This window comes from Botrytis cinerea, chromosome 12 (assembly GCF_000143535.2).
Source record: "Botrytis cinerea B05.10 chromosome 12, complete sequence".
NCBI lineage: Eukaryota > Fungi > Ascomycota > Leotiomycetes > Helotiales > Sclerotiniaceae > Botrytis > Botrytis cinerea.
Genome location: NC_037321.1, coordinates 2,213,250 through 2,231,592, shown reverse-complemented (window position 1 = coordinate 2,231,592; position 18,343 = coordinate 2,213,250). Strand labels below are relative to the sequence as shown.

At 40.4% G+C, this 18,343-nt stretch overlaps 5 protein-coding genes across 5 annotated transcripts; 3 read left to right on the top strand and 2 right to left on the bottom strand.

The window, feature by feature from the left end:
- Bcbot5 lies at positions 1 to 2,116 on the bottom strand. The gene is made up of 2 exons (XM_024696574.1): positions 1,693 to 2,116; positions 1 to 1,595 (listed from the first exon to the last, which is right to left on the bottom strand). The coding sequence occupies exons 1-2, from the start codon at positions 2,011 to 2,013 to the stop codon at positions 279 to 281; spliced, it is 1,638 nt and encodes a 545-aa protein (XP_024552385.1). The 5' UTR covers positions 2,014 to 2,116; the 3' UTR covers positions 1 to 278.
- An 846-nt stretch (positions 2,117 to 2,962) lies between these two features.
- Bcbot3 lies at positions 2,963 to 5,539 on the top strand. Its single transcript, XM_024696573.1, has 8 exons — positions 2,963 to 3,450; positions 3,544 to 3,675; positions 3,742 to 3,791; positions 3,862 to 4,082; positions 4,154 to 4,219; positions 4,289 to 4,793; positions 4,885 to 5,045; positions 5,127 to 5,539. Exons 1-8 carry the CDS (start codon positions 3,048 to 3,050, stop codon positions 5,290 to 5,292), a joined length of 1,704 nt encoding a protein of 567 aa, XP_024552384.1. The 5' UTR covers positions 2,963 to 3,047; the 3' UTR covers positions 5,293 to 5,539.
- Positions 5,540 to 6,096: 557 nt separating this feature from the next.
- Bcbot2 lies at positions 6,097 to 8,093 on the bottom strand. The gene is made up of 7 exons (XM_024696572.1): positions 7,739 to 8,093; positions 7,502 to 7,628; positions 7,421 to 7,439; positions 7,187 to 7,354; positions 6,798 to 7,050; positions 6,470 to 6,724; positions 6,097 to 6,395 (listed from the first exon to the last, which is right to left on the bottom strand). Exons 1-7 carry the CDS (start codon positions 8,017 to 8,019, stop codon positions 6,299 to 6,301), a joined length of 1,200 nt encoding a protein of 399 aa, XP_024552383.1. The 5' UTR covers positions 8,020 to 8,093; the 3' UTR covers positions 6,097 to 6,298.
- A 313-nt stretch (positions 8,094 to 8,406) lies between these two features.
- Positions 8,407 to 10,349, top strand: Bcbot1. The gene is made up of 4 exons (XM_024696571.1): positions 8,407 to 8,753; positions 8,843 to 8,903; positions 8,957 to 10,021; positions 10,101 to 10,349. The coding sequence occupies exons 1-4, from the start codon at positions 8,507 to 8,509 to the stop codon at positions 10,258 to 10,260; spliced, it is 1,533 nt and encodes a 510-aa protein (XP_024552382.1). The 5' UTR covers positions 8,407 to 8,506; the 3' UTR covers positions 10,261 to 10,349.
- Positions 10,350 to 11,704: 1,355 nt separating this feature from the next.
- On the top strand, positions 11,705 to 14,287 carry Bcbot4. The gene is made up of 9 exons (XM_024696570.1): positions 11,705 to 12,034; positions 12,108 to 12,200; positions 12,268 to 12,337; positions 12,396 to 12,794; positions 12,856 to 13,024; positions 13,080 to 13,190; positions 13,259 to 13,523; positions 13,592 to 13,752; positions 13,822 to 14,287. The coding sequence occupies exons 1-9, from the start codon at positions 11,900 to 11,902 to the stop codon at positions 13,997 to 13,999; spliced, it is 1,581 nt and encodes a 526-aa protein (XP_024552381.1). The 5' UTR covers positions 11,705 to 11,899; the 3' UTR covers positions 14,000 to 14,287.
- Positions 14,288 to 18,343: the final 4,056 nt, after the last annotated feature.

Below are 18,343 nucleotides of genomic sequence, written 5' to 3'. Positions count from 1 at the left end.
TGTATTGGCCAATGGACGTAATCCATTTATGAATTTCAAATGTTTGTCTAACATACATCGTCAAATTCACTAGCAGCGAATCCTGCAGACTGGAGAAGCCACTAACACATTATATCAACCATCAATCCTGAGAACAGTAAAGTACACCGCAACTTTCGCCAGCTCATTAGTCCCAAGCGCGCTCTCCTGTATTCTCAAACGTAAGGTAACTTAACTGTTGCTAGCTTCTCCTTCATCAACCACCCTCCCATCTTTGCTGCCCAACATCTACAGCTACCTTACCTAAATGAGTCAAGTTCTTTCTGGATCAAGCTCCACGTTTCCTCCCTCAAGTAAGCGTGAACCCAGTAGTTACCAACTTTATCTTTGCCGTAGATCACGAAGGTGTCGCGAGGATTGTCAGTAACGCTCAGGGTCGTGCCCCAGTACATGACTGGTCTGCCTGGTTGTGTCTGTGCCTGTGTCGGTTCCGTGTGTCTTGCAGCCTTCCTCGTACTGCTGGATTTTTGATTGCCCGCACCACCCGCAATCAAAGCGTTGGGGCCAAAATCAGCTGCGTCCAGAAATTTAGCCTTTGTCCAGTTCGTGCATGCAACGACTCGCGAATCCCACTTTGCGAACAAGGGCATCGAGCCCATGCTCGAGAACCAGCGACGTGCGATACGCATGAGTCGTCGACTTTGTACATCATCAGTCTGCTCCACGATGGCCTTCCGCAGACCCAGAGCGATTTGAGCAGTCGTGGCGGTGGCCGCTTCTTCCTTTGACAAGACAGTTGTTGCTGGCAGGATCAGGTTCTGGAGGTATGTGCCCCCCCGAGCAAATGTGCCCTTGAGACGCCCGCGGAGGTCAAAGACGTTGCAAATCACGGCACTGCAGTTCTTCCATGTGCTCGATGACATGACCATGCGAGCGCCCCATGCGGTGATGAGGTCGCCGTCGCTAACAAACGGAACTACGCCGCCATTTTGTCTTTTCAGCTCCTCCTCGACACCCTGGCGGAGATGCGACATATACTTGGCAGGCAGGTAGATGTGCTTCGTCCGAATGGATCGACGAGTCTTGACATCCCACATATAGCGAGCAATAAAGGATAGTAAGGAGAACCCCCTGGTTTGTTGGTCTTCCAGGAAGAATTCTCCTTGCGAAGCTTTCTTGTCAAGGTTCGTCCCAACATCGCCAAGCACATCGACCTGAGTTCCCTGAAGGGGCTTCACGAAGCTGCTCTTGCCAGCCACCACATTGGACCACGCCTTGAGAAACTCTGATGTGCCCATGGCGTCAGTGAGAGAGTGCGGAAAGGTCAAGCCAACCAGTGTGCCGTTCGCGAAGGATGTTATGTGCAGACTTAACATTGGCTGGTCGTTTTTCCAATAATGCTCGATATTGTTGGGGAGATCAGTGGGCAAAGCAAATGACCGGAACGCGTGGCAGCCCTCTTGTATGGATGGTGTAGACCCTGTGGGTCTGGGTAGTTGGGATGCCAGCCCGTGGGACTCGATTTCGGTATCGGAGCAGTCGACGTGAGAAAACTTCACTTCAGGGCGGGTTTTGCTGAAGCTTCTGGGTACATGAATCTCAAGTTTTCCGTTTTTCTGCAAAAAAAGCATCAACCCTTAGCGAGTGTCCTTGGTTCAGTGCGATCTGTCCCCGCTGGAGGTCAGCCGTGGATAGATGGACGGGGTCACTTACAGTGGCTCGGAGCCTGCCTCCAAGCTTATTCCATCCCGGGATCTTCAACAGCTGGAGTAGACCTCTATGAAGCTTTGCAGCGTCGAGAACTTCGTTGTAGCGAAAAGTATAGTTGATAATGGATGTGCGTACAATGGCAGCCTGATCTATGAAATGTACGGGCAAGACCTCGTCGTCACCTTGCGGATTGTCGTTTTCTGAAACCAGGTCTTCTGCGGCAACGATGCCTTCACCTTCAACCTCTTTGCGCTTTTCAAGCCTAGAGGCATGATAAAGCCGCAAGAACAGTATCAGTGAGAAGAAAAGCGGTATTGTCGCCATCTTGGACAGTACAATGACAGCCTTTTGTTGTTGACCGGAACCTTTCTAAGATATAATATCGTTAGAACAAAGCAGACGTGCAACTGGCTCTATAGATCTTCCCAGACTAGTATAAGCAATAGTATCTATCCATTAAGTCTGTTTGGATAAAGTAATAAATATAAGAATCGTCGCAATCTGACCAGTCATTATAACAGGCAGCCGGCTAGAACGCTTTTAGGGTATTGAATATATCAAGCAAGCATACTCAATCTGCCTATAGCTCAAATCGATACCCTAATTGAGGAAGTATTAACGAATATCACTCTAATTTATATAAAGTATATACTTCGGTTCGCTGGTCACACGCTATTTCTCGATACGGAGGTATGATAGATAGTAGTGGCAGCGGTATAAGTGGAGAAGAGGAAGGAATCATTATTGGGGAAAGAGAAAACGAACGCAGAAGAGAACTTTCTCTAAGCAGATCTACGATATCCATATTACCGATCCATTTGATGAAGTTGATGTTGATGATAGTCGAATTAACTGAGAGCAAATGAGGTTGATTAAAGCGGCATGACTCTTGATGATTTTGGCCAATAAGATCTTTGGAAACATCCCTACAGGCGAGAGTGGGTCTCTTAGTATGCCGACCTTCGTACAGGCCTCGCTTGCCGCCTGGCTAAATTACCTAAAGGGGAATTCCATTTTGAGCATGTCCGAAGGGCTAGGAGCCTCAGGTGTCCATGTATATTTCCCAGCATGGCCATCACCGATTGTCTCGGCACCCATCGCAAGTAGTATACCCAAAGCTTAACAGACCGTTTCAATTCAAACTAGGAACAGTCATGCCTCGTACGAGACTGGAGTCTATTTCGACAGGCTTTAAGCGCTCTCCGTGTGCCCCACATTCAAATAAACCCTTCACCACAGTATATTTAGTACACCGCAGAATCTCCCACACATTGGATCTCGGCTGAGTTTCTGGTTCCTATGTTCTCTGCGTGTCTTTCCCATTTCTCAGCATAACTCTTAGAGTCGAGGACGTCAACATGGAGAAGAGCAACCCGACTTTGGACCTGGCCACTAAAACGGCGCTGCTCACGTGGCAGAAGTCCAACGCACTCCTCCAACATGGAATCGAAAGAGCCACTCCCTTTGTGCTAGCCGTCAAGAGTAAGGCATGGCAGGATGCGCAATCAATCGGAAGCAAGGTGGCTGAGGCCAAATTCAGAGACATTGACAGGACAGAAATCACCACTATAACCTCTGTCGCTCTCGGGTTATACTTTGCTTATGTGTTCTGCTTGGTATTCTACCGCTTGTATCTACATCCCTTGGCAAAGTTTCCCGGTTACAGGATCTGCGCTGCATGCGAATGGTACGAGTTCTACTGCTACATTGTGAAGGGCGGACAATGGGGAAACGAAATCCGCAAGATGCATGAGAAATATGGCAAGCAACTCCCAAGTGCCGTTTTTAGAGCATTAAGTCTCTAAAACTCAATTTCAGGGTGACTTTGACAACTGACAGCATCTGGCTTTGCAGGCCCCATTGTGCGCACCAGTCCTTGGGAACTCTCAGTCCGCGATCCGGCATTTTACGATCAGCTATACGTCACTGCCTCAACTCGCAAGACAGACATGTGGCCCAGGGGTAGAGAGGGAAACGGATTTGACAGTACGCTTTCTAGCTTGATGCAGATGCACTCGTCGAAGAGTTGTACGCTAACACATGTTTTATTAGACTCGCATCACTTGTCAGTCTCCCACGAACTTCACCGTACGCGGAGAAAGGTACGCAGAGCCCCCAAAGTACTCTATGTCCGTGGGGACAAGCTCAGTATCTGACGTTGTTGACTCGTAGCATCTGGAACCATTCTTCTCTCGCCAAGGCATCACTCGCATTGAGTCTCGGATTGCCGAGCGTGTCATGAAGATGGACGACAGACTCGTGGGTCTCAAGGGATCTGGTTCTATCATCGAAGTGGACCATATGCTCTGCGCATTGACCGGTGACATTATTGGTCAAGTGTCTAGCGGTATGGAAGCTGGTCTGCTAGACGATCCAGAGTTCACTCCTGCTTGGTAAGTGGAGGATATCTCTCGAAGTGACGAAAATGATAATGTAGATTCGGAGACTAAATTAAAGGTTTCAGGAAGGATCTTATGATCAAGTCCACCACTATTGCGCCCCTATTCCGATGCTTTCCATGGATCAACAAGTAAGCATTGCTTTTTCGTATGGGACGGAGTCCTTTCATAAGTACGTGCTTACAAAATGAAAACCTCAGATTCCTGCAGTCTCTGCCTACCTCAATCATGAACAGCGTCTATCCCAAAGGCATCTCGAACATGATGCTGGGTAAGACCGGCCAGCAGAACATCGAAAAGATAAAAACTCAAATTGCCACGTCCAAGAGAGACTTGTCGGACGTTTCAGTTTTCCACCACCTTCTTTCTTCCAATGTACCGGAGTCTGAGAAGTCTATCGATCGCTTGCGTGCTGAGTCTATGATACTGCTGCTCGCCGGAACGCTGGCAGGTGCGCATACCCTGACCTTTGTGGTTTTCTACGTTCTTCAGAATCCGCAGATCGAGAAGCGACTGAGAGCAGAGCTGCAGCCTGTTTTCAAGGGCTACCCCAACAAGATGCCTACCTGGGCGGAGCTGGAAAAGCTGCCATATCTCAGAGGCTGCGTTAAGGAGGCGCTCCGGTTGAATGGGCTCGTTGGAAACCTTGCACGCTGCTCGCCGGACGAAGATATTCAGTTCCACCAATGGGTCATCCCCAAAAAGGTTTGCCGCATCATTCTTATCTCAACAAATCCCGCAGTGCTCTTGAAATCTTTCCCGAAGATGTGAACTGACATAAGCTAATGAAAACCAGACTCCGGTTGGCATGTCCATCTACGCAATGCACTTTGACCAGAACGTCTTTTCCGAGCCGGAGGCTTTCAAGCCCGAACGCTGGATCGGAGAGTACAACAAGCAAATGGATCGCAACTTCGTCCCCTTCACTAAGGGCTCGCGGAGTTGCCTTGGAGTCAAGTAAGCTTAACATGCTCACCTGCCATCGAGCGTACTGTTTTTGATGAAGGGCAATCGCTAACAAAATTTCTAAACACTTAGCCTCGCCTGGGCAGAATTGTATCTTGCCAGCGCAATGCTATTCCGTCCTGGCGGCCCTAAGCTTGTCCTTCATGATGGAGGCGAGTCTGATATCAAGATTGCGCGTGACTACATCATGGGTTTTCCTAAGGCAGGTGCGAAGGATGTTCGCGTCAAGATTGAGTGAGACCTCCCGATGATAAGGGTTCATGTTGCAACTAGAGGTCCATTCACAAAGAGGTTCATCGGCAACATTTCTATGTAGGCTTACGGTACCCTAAATAATCAAGTCACATTGGATTGACATCGCGTCGCCTTAAAATTATACCGATATATCGTTCAGGGTTTCTTGCATGCGTCCTCGAATTTGTTGATTTACCTACTTTTTTTGTTATCTTTGATTAGTTAATTTACTTGTAAATCGCCGTTAAGCAAATTTATGGTAGCTCATTTGATTCACATTGATCTGAGGTGAAGCCGTTTCTCAACTCACGAAGCGCTTCCGTAAGCAGAAAGTAACGGACACTGAAAATTTGAGTGGAAGGCACTCGGGTGAATCCTTTTCGACCCCGTCAAGGCAATTATCAGACTCTACAATTACCGATCTCAGGAAGCCCTTTTTTATCTTCGCGAGGAAAGACGCAGCAGGAGCGTAATGGGTTGGTGACATCCTAGTTTTGAACACGACGAATTGGCCGAAGGCATGGCCGGAAGCTTGGTGTCTAGTTGACAAGTCAGTTCAGTTTTCTGATCATCCTGGAGGGATTCGCGTTCATAATGAGTAGTCTCTGAAGGTGTCGTAGTTACTACACGTCTACCATATTCACTCCAAATTTATGCTTGAGGCGGAATAGAAATAGATTTAGGACCCGAACTATAATAGTGATAGTAATAGGTCTCACGATAAGGATTGAATAAAGCTTCTAGATAGTCAATACAAATTCTTTTCAAGCCCTAATACTACTAAGTAGTTCAGAGGTGTGTAGGGACATGGATTCTAGTCATAACGTGAATTTATAATAGCATAATATAAGCATTTTCTAGACCGAGTACCCAGATATATAAGACGCCCCCTGGCATCTTGTGCGCCAACATAAAAATATGGAGTTACAAACTTGAAAAGACCACATTGTCCTGTGCTTAGCCCACTCCTTCATAGGAGTCAGCTGCATTTCCCTCTCTTGTTCCTCCCCTCATGCCACGACCAGGTTCGCAGCGGGCGGAAGGTACATGATACCCGTTTCATGTACTTCATGACCCTCAGGACCCAAGTAACGACCTGTTTGGAAACTATTACCTCTGTTAGCTTGACTTCCATTTGGCTTCGCTGCTGTGTGAAAGGATCCACAGCGGAATTGACTTGCCTCCAGTATAGATTGCCCTGGGCCACTGCCCTGCAAATCTCCACAAATTTCATGACGTTGTAGTCGATCTTCTCGCCATAAGACGGAAGCTCGGCGAGAGCGAGATACCACCGCCTGTAGCATTCATTGACCATGTCACCAATCACGTCGACAGCCTGTTGGGCGCTCAGGTTATCCCTTTGCATGAGTAGTGACATGAGGTTGTGATCTACGCCCAACTCCAGGTCTTTGCGGTAAGACAAAACATCATTCACCCTGTGGACAGGACGGGGTATTAGCACATAACTTTCGACAAAAGAACTGGAGCAGTGTTGTCAAAATTTCTTACAGTGTAACCAAGTCAGCTGAGACTTTCATGCATTCCTGCAAACTGGGGTGGTCGTAAACGTGCTGCGGCACATTGACACCTGCGCCGTACTCGCTAAGGCTGATCGCCGGGTACACACCGATCGTACCTCTTCGCAGGTCCATGTACGCTTCGACATCGCGTGTGAAGTTTTCGCCGCCGACTTGTTGGTCGACCTGCACGAGAAGCTGATCAAAATAGCGTTTGTGCTGGTCTATCCACCGCTGTTGCATCTCTGGAACTAACCGTCAACATCATACAGACTTATTCGTCAAGCCATGCCAGAGACTCGTGGGAACAAGACGTCCATTGTTACAAAAGACCGGGGGGGGGGGGAAGCAGAAGAGCCGCTTAGTTAGTGGAGAACGAACCTTGACTGGACACAGCTTTTAACCGATCCCAACATTGTTGGAAGACATATCGAATGGGATTCGACTCGGCAGTATACCGTGGTGCATTCCCACCCATGATGGCAATGGTCTGCTTCACCTCCTCCGCTGCGGCGGCGGGATCTTCCTTCAGGTGTCCTTCATCAAATTCTATGTGGGGCGCAATACATTAGTAAATTTGGGGGATAGCTCGTCCAATGACTAAGAGCAACGTACGATCGTCGAAGAGGAACACCTGTGCGTGAATTTACGAATTAGCCTTGGGAGTTACGGGCTGATAAGAGAGGGTAAACAAACCCAATGATTCCAGTCCAACATCATGACTAGCCGGTCCTCGGGTGCATCTGGGGCCCACATAGAGGCCAAAAAGCACAAATCAACCTTGGAATTTCTTGCTGCCACGGCCTTGTTGAAATTCATGACTCTGCATGGCGTAACGGGACAGCACGTCAGCTTAAGTTCTATTTGCAAGTGAAGTGATTCCAAGACGTGAGATAACGCCTTCATTGTCAGCTCCTGCCATTTTTTGCCTACCTCGCAATCCATCGATCTCCCCTGGCCTTGGCTGCGAAGTAATTGGGATTGACGACAGGTTTTGTTGACATAATAGAACCAAAGAGGTCCGGAACACGAACGAATGGTGGCCGTTTCGGATCAAGCTGCTGCTGCTTCAATTCCTGGGTGTTTGGTTTCTCTGATTTTTCTAGCGGTGTTGTGGAGTTAGTGTCGTAGCCAGAGTCCGTACTGTTGCTGCTCATATTGTTGGAGGACGTGTCGGCGTCGTGTAGCTGGGGTTCAAGTGCTGGTATCGCCATTTTGGGTGCTGCAGAGTCTACTTCGTAATTGGTCTAATGGAGCTCAGATGACTGTGCTAGATCAATATTTCACCGTATTAAAGACTGCACATGGATTCTAGATGATTGGCTCATAAACGGGAGCAGCCGTCTTATAGTATTCATACAGGACGCCGAGATGACCGTTCTTTATATGTATTTCCTAAAGGAGTAATTGCCGACTATAAGCCTCAAACAAGCCTTAACCGTAACAAATACCCACTCGGCCTGCTTGAAACACACCCCGGTCTCGCCTAATTAAGACTAGCAATCCGCATGTCACCACAACGGGTAATTCCCGTGTGTGACTCCGTGCTCGTATAATCCATCCACATAACTTGAGATCTCCATCATACTCCTCCATTAAAAGCCTGACTTGCTTCACTTGTTTTTAAGATCTTCATTGTCCGGTGTGATTCTCCGACATTGAAATCTAGTGCAAGTACAAGTGCTAGGCACGCTTCTGACGATGGGTCTCCTTTCTGATGTTATTAACAACTTCCTACCTGAAACTCCCCTAGCATGGGCCGCTCTTATACTCGCATCTTTTACTCTCTATTCTGTCCAGCTGGTCGTGAGGCGGCTCTACTTCCATCCTCTGTCCAAGATACCTGGCCCATTCCTAGCGCGGTCGACGTACTGGTATGAGTTCTATCAAGACATAATTCTAGGTGGCATATATGTCAAGAATTATGCCGCACTCCACGAGAAATATGGTACGCACCCCACACTCTGACACTTGGGGTCCCGCCCCAAGATATATCATAGCTATCATGATATGCATATACTGATTCCATGTCAACAGGACCTGTCCTCAGAGCCAGCCCAGATCGGGTTCACGTCAGTGACCCTGACTTCTTCCATGAGTAATTTTCACCTCTAGTTGATCCATTCCTTCCCAGCTAACTTACAATCTCAGGGTCTACTCCTCTGGATCCAAGTACATGAAGGATCCTGCGTTTTTCCAAGCAGCTGGAGGCATTCCCGAGGCGCTTCCTGCCATTGTCGATGTTGAATACCACAGGCGCCGGAGAAAGCTCATCAACGACTTGTTCTCTGCCAAGTCCATGGAAGCGCTTTCTCATCTCGTCCTCAAGGTTGTCCAGAACGCACTCAGCAAGGCCCATGAACACCACGAGGCGAACAAAGTGCTGGACATCCAGCGTCTCTACACCGGCATTACGATCGACACCATCATGCAAGTCCTGTGCGACCGAACGCTCAACTTCATCGACGCTAAGGAAGAGGAGGAGCCACCGTTCCTTGCGACCCTGCGCACGTTCTCTGAGAATTTCTTCCTCTTGAAGCACTTCCCCATCCTCATTTGGATGGCACTGAACATCCCTAAGAGCATTGCCCAGAAGCTGATCCCCGGTGAGTTCGAGTTTCGCGCCAGCATCAACCAGTGGATTCGTGATCGCGCTAGTGAGCATGAGCTCGGCGTGGAGAAGGCCGAGGATGGCCGCAAGACCGTCATCGATCTCCTGTTGCGACCCGAGGACGGTGGCAGGCCCCTCACCCACCAAGCCGTCGAGGATGAAACCTACTCGTTTGCTTTTGCCGGGACCCATACTACCAGTCACACTATGAGCATGGGCACCTATTACCTCCTGAGCCACCCGGCCAAGCTCCAGAAGCTTCGTGACGAGCTCAAACCCATCCCCAAGAACGACCAAGGCCTTTACGAGTACAAGACTGTCCGATCTCTTCCATACTTGAACGCCTGCATCAAGGAGTCTCTCCGCATGTCTTCGCCGGTACCAGGTATCCTTCCCCGTCTTGTGCCTGCGGAAGGCATGACATGGAGGGGTCACTACCTGCCTCCAGGAACCTCTGTTTCTAGTTCGATCTACTCTGTTCACACTGACCCTAATATCTTCCCCAACCCCGAACAGTTCATCCCCGAGCGGTGGTTGGCCAACGAGAACCTGGACCACTATCTCGTCGTCTTCGGCAAGGGCTCCCGTGCTTGCATCGGCCTCAAGTAAGATTCCCTCTGTTTTGTTCCTTGCTCCTTTTTGGAGTTGCCCTTTATGCAGCTGCTAACCATTTACCCTCTATAGCGTCGCTTGGATGGAGACCTACCTCACCTTCTCTAACTTCTTCACCTCGCTGAACATGACCCTGTTCGAGACGAACGAGCAAAGTACGGACTGGACCGACTGCGGTAACGCTATGATTAAGAAGCATGTCAGAGTCAAGGTTGACTCTCTTGCATCATAGTAGATGATTGATTAAGAATGCAACGAGACATAGGATATAGATAGTATAGTTAGAAACTGAAGAATATTAGATTTGCTCTGTTTGTTCCAGAACTTCTGGCCTTCTGTGAGTATCGAGGCGATAGTGATGATTATACTGTGTATAAATGAGCCAGAGAGCTTCTTGTCCTTCCGCTACTAGTATCGCACACTATTCATCAGATATCAAATTAGTTATCTTGAAGTTATTACTCTTATTGACTGGTGTTTCAATTAGTATCTTACTTTAACAGTACATATTGATATTTATAACGTGACTTATTATTATATGAACTACTTTAATCTTAACTCATCTAATAATTATTGAATACAATAATCAATCAAAACTATTAAAAACCTAATAATTTAGAATCTATTGTATTGTTTCGATAAGTTTTTGAATTATAATTCAATTTTCTATATAGATTATAACATTTACCAGAAAATGTTTTTATTAGTAAATCTAACTCGAAAGAATAATATACATCTATAATAAAACTAAAGAAGCTAACATGAGTCCTTAGTTTAGACGTTATAGTATTGTAACTATATATAATTATCTATACTTATATTATTAGTTTAACAAATTAAGAGTAAAAGCATCAATAGTTATATAGAATTTATCAACCCCAGGAATACTTTTTTTAATATAGTGTCTTTGCGAAGTCTCTACTTTTCATACTCCTTAAATTCTTTTTTAATTCTTTTATAGATATCATTAAGAATCGATCTAAGATCGGAGTAATTTAAGTCATTGAGTTTATATTCCAGCTTTTTTCCCATTTCTATAACCGTGAGTATGGGCTTGCGTTTAGCTATAGAAAATAATTAGATGAATCAGTCCTTTTCCAACGATAGGGTTGATGGTGAAGATGGATTCCGTTTTTCGTATGATCTCTTTAGAACGAACTATATTCGGACCCGTGATACGTCTCGCTAAGTTGAGCTAAGCCTGAAAAGTACAAGCACGCTGCTTGACCACGTGACTCATTCACGGCGATCTCCTACGGGCCAGCCAGGCAGGATGACACTTCATCCTAAATTTCCGTATACAATGCAACAATATAGATTTGCAACGACTGTTTGTTGTATCTAATCTTTTGCTTGGTATTCCCACCTCATGCGGAAACTATGAAACAAGAAAATTCCTCGCGCGGCCAACCGCAAGGGTATAACGACGCGATATGAGCTTTATCAAGATGCAGGTAAAAGTGAGGGACGCCGCAGACACATTTGTCCGCTAAGCTACGAACAGGAACCGAAGAGGTGTCGAGTCGCTAACCTTAAAGAAGCATTGGAAGCTTCCGATGAAAGTTGCGGGACCGCAAATACAAACAAGGTAAGCCCGATCCATGTAAATCGAGAACAGAGTGCAGGGACCATACGCATACAAAAGTAGGTGACGGCGACTTGCTGGTTACCTTTCTGAGCTTCGGGCGAACCGGAATGTCCTATTCGGGAATATACCGGTGGACTCGAGGTGGATACCGCGGCAATTTAGACGCCCGAGGCGACCACGAACGGGGTGCCATGCCAGCAGCTAGGTGTAGCACTTGGTAGATATTTATTGTCGGTGTTAGAAACCGACTTGTAGCAGATAACATGAATCGGAGAAAGTGAACATGGTCGAGTATAACGTCACAAGCACCACTCTGGAGCCTAAGACCGGTTGGCCTGTCGTCGACCGTCTACTGGGAGGCTATACTGAATTGGAGACGTTGAATGGGCAGGTTGTTGCCAGATGCCTTGTAGCTATCGTAAGTTCTCTTTGTGCAGCTCATGATTGCACATCACAAAGCCGTTGGCTAATTTTGAAAATCTCGAATACAGATCCTGTGTAGATTCATCGCCGTGTGGAGCTACAATCTGTGGTTTCATCCTCTTGCCCGGTTCCCAGGGCCATTCTTGGGTCGTTGCTCCCTCGTAAGTTATCTAAAAGCCCGCAACCTACTACTACGATCTGGGTTCTCACCAGGTTTTCATTCTGCAGTTATACCGTTTTATCCATAGCTCTCGGGGTAGGATCCACTCTGCAGTAGCAGACGCCCACAAGAAATATGGTTTGTTGTTTCATCCCAGATTATGGTCTACTCTAGTACTTCTGACACGGGTTCTTAGGCGATATTGTACGCATTGCGCCAAACGAGCTCTCGTTCGCCAGCGTGGAGTCCTGGAAGGCCATCTACGGTCACCCCACAAGGGGCAATGAGATTGCACCAAAGGGACCTTTTTACGAAGTTTTTGCTGCCGGCTTTAACAGCAAATGCGTCGGCAGCGAGCGCAACCCGGAGAAGCATGCTTTGATGCGCAAGATGTTGAACCCTGCCTTCTCCCAGCGTGGACTGCTCGAGCAGGAGGAGATAATCTCCGGAACAATTGACAAGTTCGTTCACGTTTTGGGAGAGAAAGCGGGTCCCGGCACTAAGGGATTAAACATGACAAAGTGGTATGAAATGAACTCGTTCGACATTCTGGGCGAGATGGCCTTTGGGGAGAGTTTCCACAGTCTAGATACAGGCAAGTCTCCAGGCATATCTTCTGCGCGGAGAGACAAAACACTGACTCATGCCAACGACAGGTATCCCGCACTTCTGGGCAGATGTTGTCCTCGAGCATCTCTACATAATAACCTTGTTGGACAATTTGCGGCGCATTGGCTGGCTGGCCAAGCTTGCTGGTCTGCTTATTCCTGCCTCGCTCGTCACCAAGAACCAGAACTCGAACTATAGCAGGCAGCAGGTCGAGAAGTGAGTCAAAAAAAATGGTGTAGAAACTCGACCTTTACTGATCAAACATCCTTAGACGTCTCGGGATACAAAAATCCCGCAACGATTTCGTTAGTCTGCTGGTCGACAAAGTTCGCGCGGGAGAAGTCTCTAAGGAGGAGATGACGGCTCATGTCTCAACCATTACGTATGTGATAAGTATTCTCACAATCATCATCTCATAAAACAATGGCTGAAAGATTTGTTGTTTGACAGGATTGCTGGTGGTGAGACCGTCGCGACTACGTTATCCGGCCTGACGTGCTTTCTCGCTCAGAACCCTGACAAGCTTGAGCGGCTCACCAAAGAGATTCGCGCCGCGTTCAAGACTTTTGAGGAGATCAATGCAGTAAAGTCCCAGCAAATACCGTACCTGCAAGCCGTCATCAACGAGGGTCTCAGACTTTTCCCCCCTGCCTCTGGTGGTGCGCCAAGAGTCTCGCCTGGTTTTACGCTACATGACAAATACATTCCCAAGGGAGTAAGTCTCACTGTTTCTGCCGTGTTGTGTTCTATTCAGATTGTTCATCAGTCCTAACGGCACCTTAGACCGAGGTCAATGTCAGCCCCTGGTCCATCACCCATAACGCCAAGTATTTCTCAGATCCCTGGGAATTCAAGCCGGAGCGCTGGTTGGACCCCAACTCAAAGGACATCAAGGATGCCAGTCGTCCATTCTTGCTTGGTCCCCGAGACTGCCTGGGACGGAAGTAAGTTACCACAGCCCAATTTGCCCCCCGAGACTTCAAATAATCAATCACTCACAATTTTGTGTGTAGCTTTGCCTTGATGGAGCTGAACCTCGTGCTTGCGAAGCTGCTCTGGTCATATGACATGGAGCTCGTCAACAAGGAGATCAATTTCTTAGAGCAGAGCACAGTGCATGTTCTGTGGTGGAAACCGGGATTGTTTGTCCGGTGGCATAAGCCACAATCTCCTGGCTTTTCTCCTTCTTAGCTTAAAGCCCTATGACAGGAAAGTCTATACGAGCTTGATAGTGCGGGCGGAGCCAATTGGAAAATTAGGTGTTCTTTTTCTCCAAATCGTACTGGCTCTTCCTCCCCCAAGTTCTACCAGAACTGACTGTAGGTAATAGTATCAAAGCGCGCTGGATAGGCGCCAGGGCCGAACTAGATATGGTGCACTCAGAGATCTACGAGATCAGGTAAAAACAGATTGTTGTAGACCTACAAGGTTATTTGAAGTAAATCCTCTATATGGAGTATAGGCAACAGAATAAATCCATTACTTACTACTCATTTGGTCAGTCAATCTTGTTTGAGGTAGACCGCGTCAACAAGAAGCCGAAGCTGTTTCTGTGCCGCCTGGTGTTAAATCTGGTGACAGTATTTGTTATCTATTGCAGTCTAGGTGACGTCCGTTTTCACGCTGAGAGACGCCGCGATGACGCGGGAGTATAAGCCTTTCTTGCTCAACTTTCATGAGCGTGCCGCCAAAGTGTTCCCTGAGCGTGTCGGGACATACAGCAGAGCGATTGATTGACAGCGGAATCAAAACATGCTTGATGTGGGTCCCATATAAACGTCCACCTATATGAGCGTTACCATTTCCACCACCTCAATATATGTACACTTTAATCGTACAACCACAACACTAAAGGCCACATAAAGAGCTCTGCCGTTCCCTTTTACATCAATGCTTGGTGTTGAAGTGAGAAAGTGGCAGATGTGTAATTGTATGAAAGCGAGCCAGTAATAGTATTATAATTAGGATATGGTAATATTATTATACCTGATATAAAGAGTATAATATATACACTAGTATGTATAATTGTTGGAGATCACATGATATGGCACATGCACACCACTATAAAACCCACTCTTTCGAGCTCTCCGGTCATATGAACTTAATTATATGTATAACAATTCAATGCTTTAATATATATTATATTATAAGCGTAACTTACTGTCTATTTCTGATAATATTATATAGATTCGAAAGAAATTCCTGTTTTCGAAATAAAACAAAATATAAATAAGATATTCGTATATAAATTAAATAAAATTCTAAATCGTTTGAAGTCATATTAGTAGTGTCGTAGGTCGAAAGTATATGAAGGGTGATTATATATATATAATTATATATATATAGTATGGAAGTATGCTCGAGTGAATGATTAATGGATTATATAAGTAGTATGATATATGATTTTGATTGAAAAATTATATGAGATTTTCTTTCTTATTTTATAATTTGAAGAATTAGATCTCTTTTTATGCTTATTTGCTTAAAATCATTTTTCTTTATTTAAATTCCTTTTCCTAATCCAATCATTTTTTAAATAAAGAATCTAATCTTTCTTTTATTCTTTCGAAATAACAATTAAATAATTAACTATTATTTTATTAATCTTATCTAATCAATTTATATATCTTTCAATTCTTCATTATTAAATTATAAATCGAATTTATAATGAAAATTATTCTATTCTTATTTGAATATATATATATAAATTAAAAGATATCAATATTATATTATATTATTATTTTTATTTATAAAAACAATATTATAAATAATAGTTCTTCTTAATATATATTATTTTTTTAATTAATTATATATATAAAATAATAATAAAATAATAAATAAAAACAATATTATATAATTTTATATAACTTTGTGAAGTTTTTGTAAAATTATATTTTTGTATTATATATATTATTTTTTAGAATATTATTAGTTTTATTAAAAACCTTTTTATAAGGGTAAAAAGAGTATTAATTTTATATATTCTAGTATTAATTTTATTAAAAACCCTTTTTAAATAGGTAAAAAGAATATTAATTTTTATTTTTATAATTATTTAATAATTATTATAATTTTGAATTATATCAATAAATTTAAATAGTTTAATTTTATTTAATGGTTTAATTAATTTGTTAGTTATTTGATTATTAATTGATATTTAATTTAGGTTTAAAAGTTTTTTATTTATAAAATTTCTTATATAATAATATTTTGTATTTATATATTTGTTTTTATTGTGATATATAGTATTTTTAGATATAGTTTTTGTTGTTGTATTGTTTGTTTATATTGGAAATTTTTTTTGATTATATTGATTTAATTTGATTAATATTCTTTTTAAATATATAGCTTTTTTAATAATTAAATTTATAGTAATTAATTTAAATTCGATTATATTTTGAGTTATTATTGATTATAATTGAGTTTTTTAATTAATTGAATAATTTTTATATATAAATATATATTTATTAATGGATTTTGTAAAGCTTTTATTATTAATATAATTAGAATTATAAAAGTCTTTTATAAAATTATTATAATCTTTTTTATAAATTGTTTTAAAGTTTTTAATACTTTTTAAATATTTAAAAATTCTTTTCATTATTATTAAATATTCTTTATTAGAATTAGATATATATTTTTTTAGTTTTAGAATTGAAAATACAATATCTTATTTAATTCTTAATATTAAATATAATAATTTTCTTATTATTTTTTGAACTAATTTAATATTATTTAAATTTGCTTTATTAGGATTTATTTTTAAATTATTTTTAATAATTATAGAAGTGGTTATAGGGGTACATTTTTTTAAATTTAAATTTGTAAAACATTTTTTAATATATTCTTTTTGAAAAAGTTTTATAGATTTTTTATTTAAATTTATTTGAATATTTAAATAGTCTTTTATAAAATCTAGATCTTTTAGATTTAAATATCTTTTTAGATTTTTTATAAAATCTTTTATTAAAACTTTGTTAGAATTTATAATAGTAATATTATTAATGAATATATTTAATATTAATTTCGAATATTTATTTATAAATATGTATTCGTTTGATTTTATATTAATAAAATTTAATTTATTTAATATGCTTTTTAATATAATATATTATATTCTAGTGGATTGTTTTAATTTATATAGAGTTTTATTTAGGTTTAATATTATATTTTTATTATAATATATTTCAGAAGATTTAATATATATATCTTTATTAATATCTTTTTGAATAAAAGTTAATATTATATTTATTTTGTATATATATTATTTTTTATTTATTATTAAAGCAAATATTAATTTTTAAGTTATTTGCTTTATTATATTAATAAATGTATTTAAATAATCTAAGTTATATAATTGTTCAAATTTTTTAATTATATATTTAGTTTTAAATTCAATATTATTTTTGGATAAATATTTGATTTTATAAATCCATTTTGTTTTTAAGATATTTAGCTTTTTAATATTATTATTTTTTTTTAATAATATTCTAGATATTATTCTTTTTTAAAATTTTAATTTTATAATTTATAGTTTTTTTCTAATTTTCTTTTTGATTCGAATTTATAATTTCTAAATATAATTTAGGAATAATTAGATTTTTATTATAAGGTTTTTTTTTTATTATTTTTTTTAGTTTTTATATTAAAATATAATAATATTTTATTTTTATATTAAAATATAATAATATTTTATTTTTATATTGATTATTATTAATATTATTTAATTTAATTTTATAATTTTGATTTTTTGATTTAATATGTAATATATAAATAAGATTATATATATTTAATAATGGTTCTATTTTTTTTATATATTTAAATTGTTTAATTAAAATAGATAAATTAGAATTATATAGGATTTTTATTATTAATCTTTTATTATTATTTTTTAAATTATTATAAATATTATTATGTATATCTATTTCTTTTTTTTGATTTTTATTTTCAAGAATTTTTATATTTAATCTTTTTAATAAATTATTTATAATAAGATTATTATTATTATTTATATTTTTATTATAATATAAAATATCTTTTTTAATAATGTAATTATTAGAATTTATAATTTTATTTTTATTTGAAATATAAAATAATAAATTCTTAAATGATTCAAATTTTATTAAGATTTCTTTTTCTGATTTATAATCAAATTTATTTGTTCTCTTTTCTTTATATTTTAATATATATATTAGAGATTTTAAAATTTTAATTCTTTTTAAATTAGATTTTTTATTTAATATTAATTTAAAAAAAAAACTTTTTATAATTTTATTATAATACTTATTTTTAATATAAATTATATTTTTTAATATATTAAATTATAAAAATATAAATAGATTTTTATCTTTTATAAATATTAATAATTTTTTTATTAAATATTTATTTAATTTTTTGACTATTTTATTTTGAAAATGATAATAAGGATTTATAAATTCTAATATAATGTTTTTTGATTTAGCAAATAGATTTTATTAATTCAAATTAAATTTTTTAATATTATTAAATTTTATTATTTTAATATTTTTATTAAAT

What these genes read in the sequence shown, in the direction of transcription:
- Bcbot5 (XM_024696574.1), bottom strand. Translation starts at nt 2,013, where the DNA reads ATGGCGACAATACCGCTTTTCTTCTCACTGATACTGTTCTTGCGGCTT. An exon ending in GAGGCAGGCTCCGAGCCACT is followed by an intron (nt 1,596 to 1,692) that starts GTAAGTGACCCC and finishes CTTTTTTTGCAG; the next exon opens with AAAAACGGAAAACTTGAGAT.
- Bcbot3 (XM_024696573.1), top strand. Translation starts at nt 3,048, where the DNA reads ATGGAGAAGAGCAACCCGACTTTGGACCTGGCCACTAAAACGGCGCTG. An exon ending in CAAGATGCATGAGAAATATG is followed by an intron (nt 3,451 to 3,543) that starts GCAAGCAACTCC and finishes CTGGCTTTGCAG; the next exon opens with GCCCCATTGTGCGCACCAGT. An exon ending in AGAGGGAAACGGATTTGACA is followed by an intron (nt 3,676 to 3,741) that starts GTACGCTTTCTA and finishes ATGTTTTATTAG; the next exon opens with ACTCGCATCACTTGTCAGTC.
- Bcbot2 (XM_024696572.1), bottom strand. Translation starts at nt 8,019, where the DNA reads ATGGCGATACCAGCACTTGAACCCCAGCTACACGACGCCGACACGTCC. An exon ending in GGAGATCGATGGATTGCGAG is followed by an intron (nt 7,629 to 7,738) that starts GTAGGCAAAAAA and finishes TACGCCATGCAG; the next exon opens with AGTCATGAATTTCAACAAGG. An exon ending in TCAGCTGACTTGGTTACACT is followed by an intron (nt 6,725 to 6,797) that starts GTAAGAAATTTT and finishes TCCTGTCCACAG; the next exon opens with GGTGAATGATGTTTTGTCTT.
- Bcbot1 (XM_024696571.1), top strand. Translation starts at nt 8,507, where the DNA reads ATGGGTCTCCTTTCTGATGTTATTAACAACTTCCTACCTGAAACTCCC. An exon ending in GACCCTGACTTCTTCCATGA is followed by an intron (nt 8,904 to 8,956) that starts GTAATTTTCACC and finishes TTACAATCTCAG; the next exon opens with GGTCTACTCCTCTGGATCCA. An exon ending in CGTGCTTGCATCGGCCTCAA is followed by an intron (nt 10,022 to 10,100) that starts GTAAGATTCCCT and finishes TACCCTCTATAG; the next exon opens with CGTCGCTTGGATGGAGACCT.
- Bcbot4 (XM_024696570.1), top strand. Translation starts at nt 11,900, where the DNA reads ATGGTCGAGTATAACGTCACAAGCACCACTCTGGAGCCTAAGACCGGT. An exon ending in AGCAGGCAGCAGGTCGAGAA is followed by an intron (nt 13,025 to 13,079) that starts GTGAGTCAAAAA and finishes AAACATCCTTAG; the next exon opens with ACGTCTCGGGATACAAAAAT. An exon ending in ACAAATACATTCCCAAGGGA is followed by an intron (nt 13,524 to 13,591) that starts GTAAGTCTCACT and finishes ACGGCACCTTAG; the next exon opens with ACCGAGGTCAATGTCAGCCC.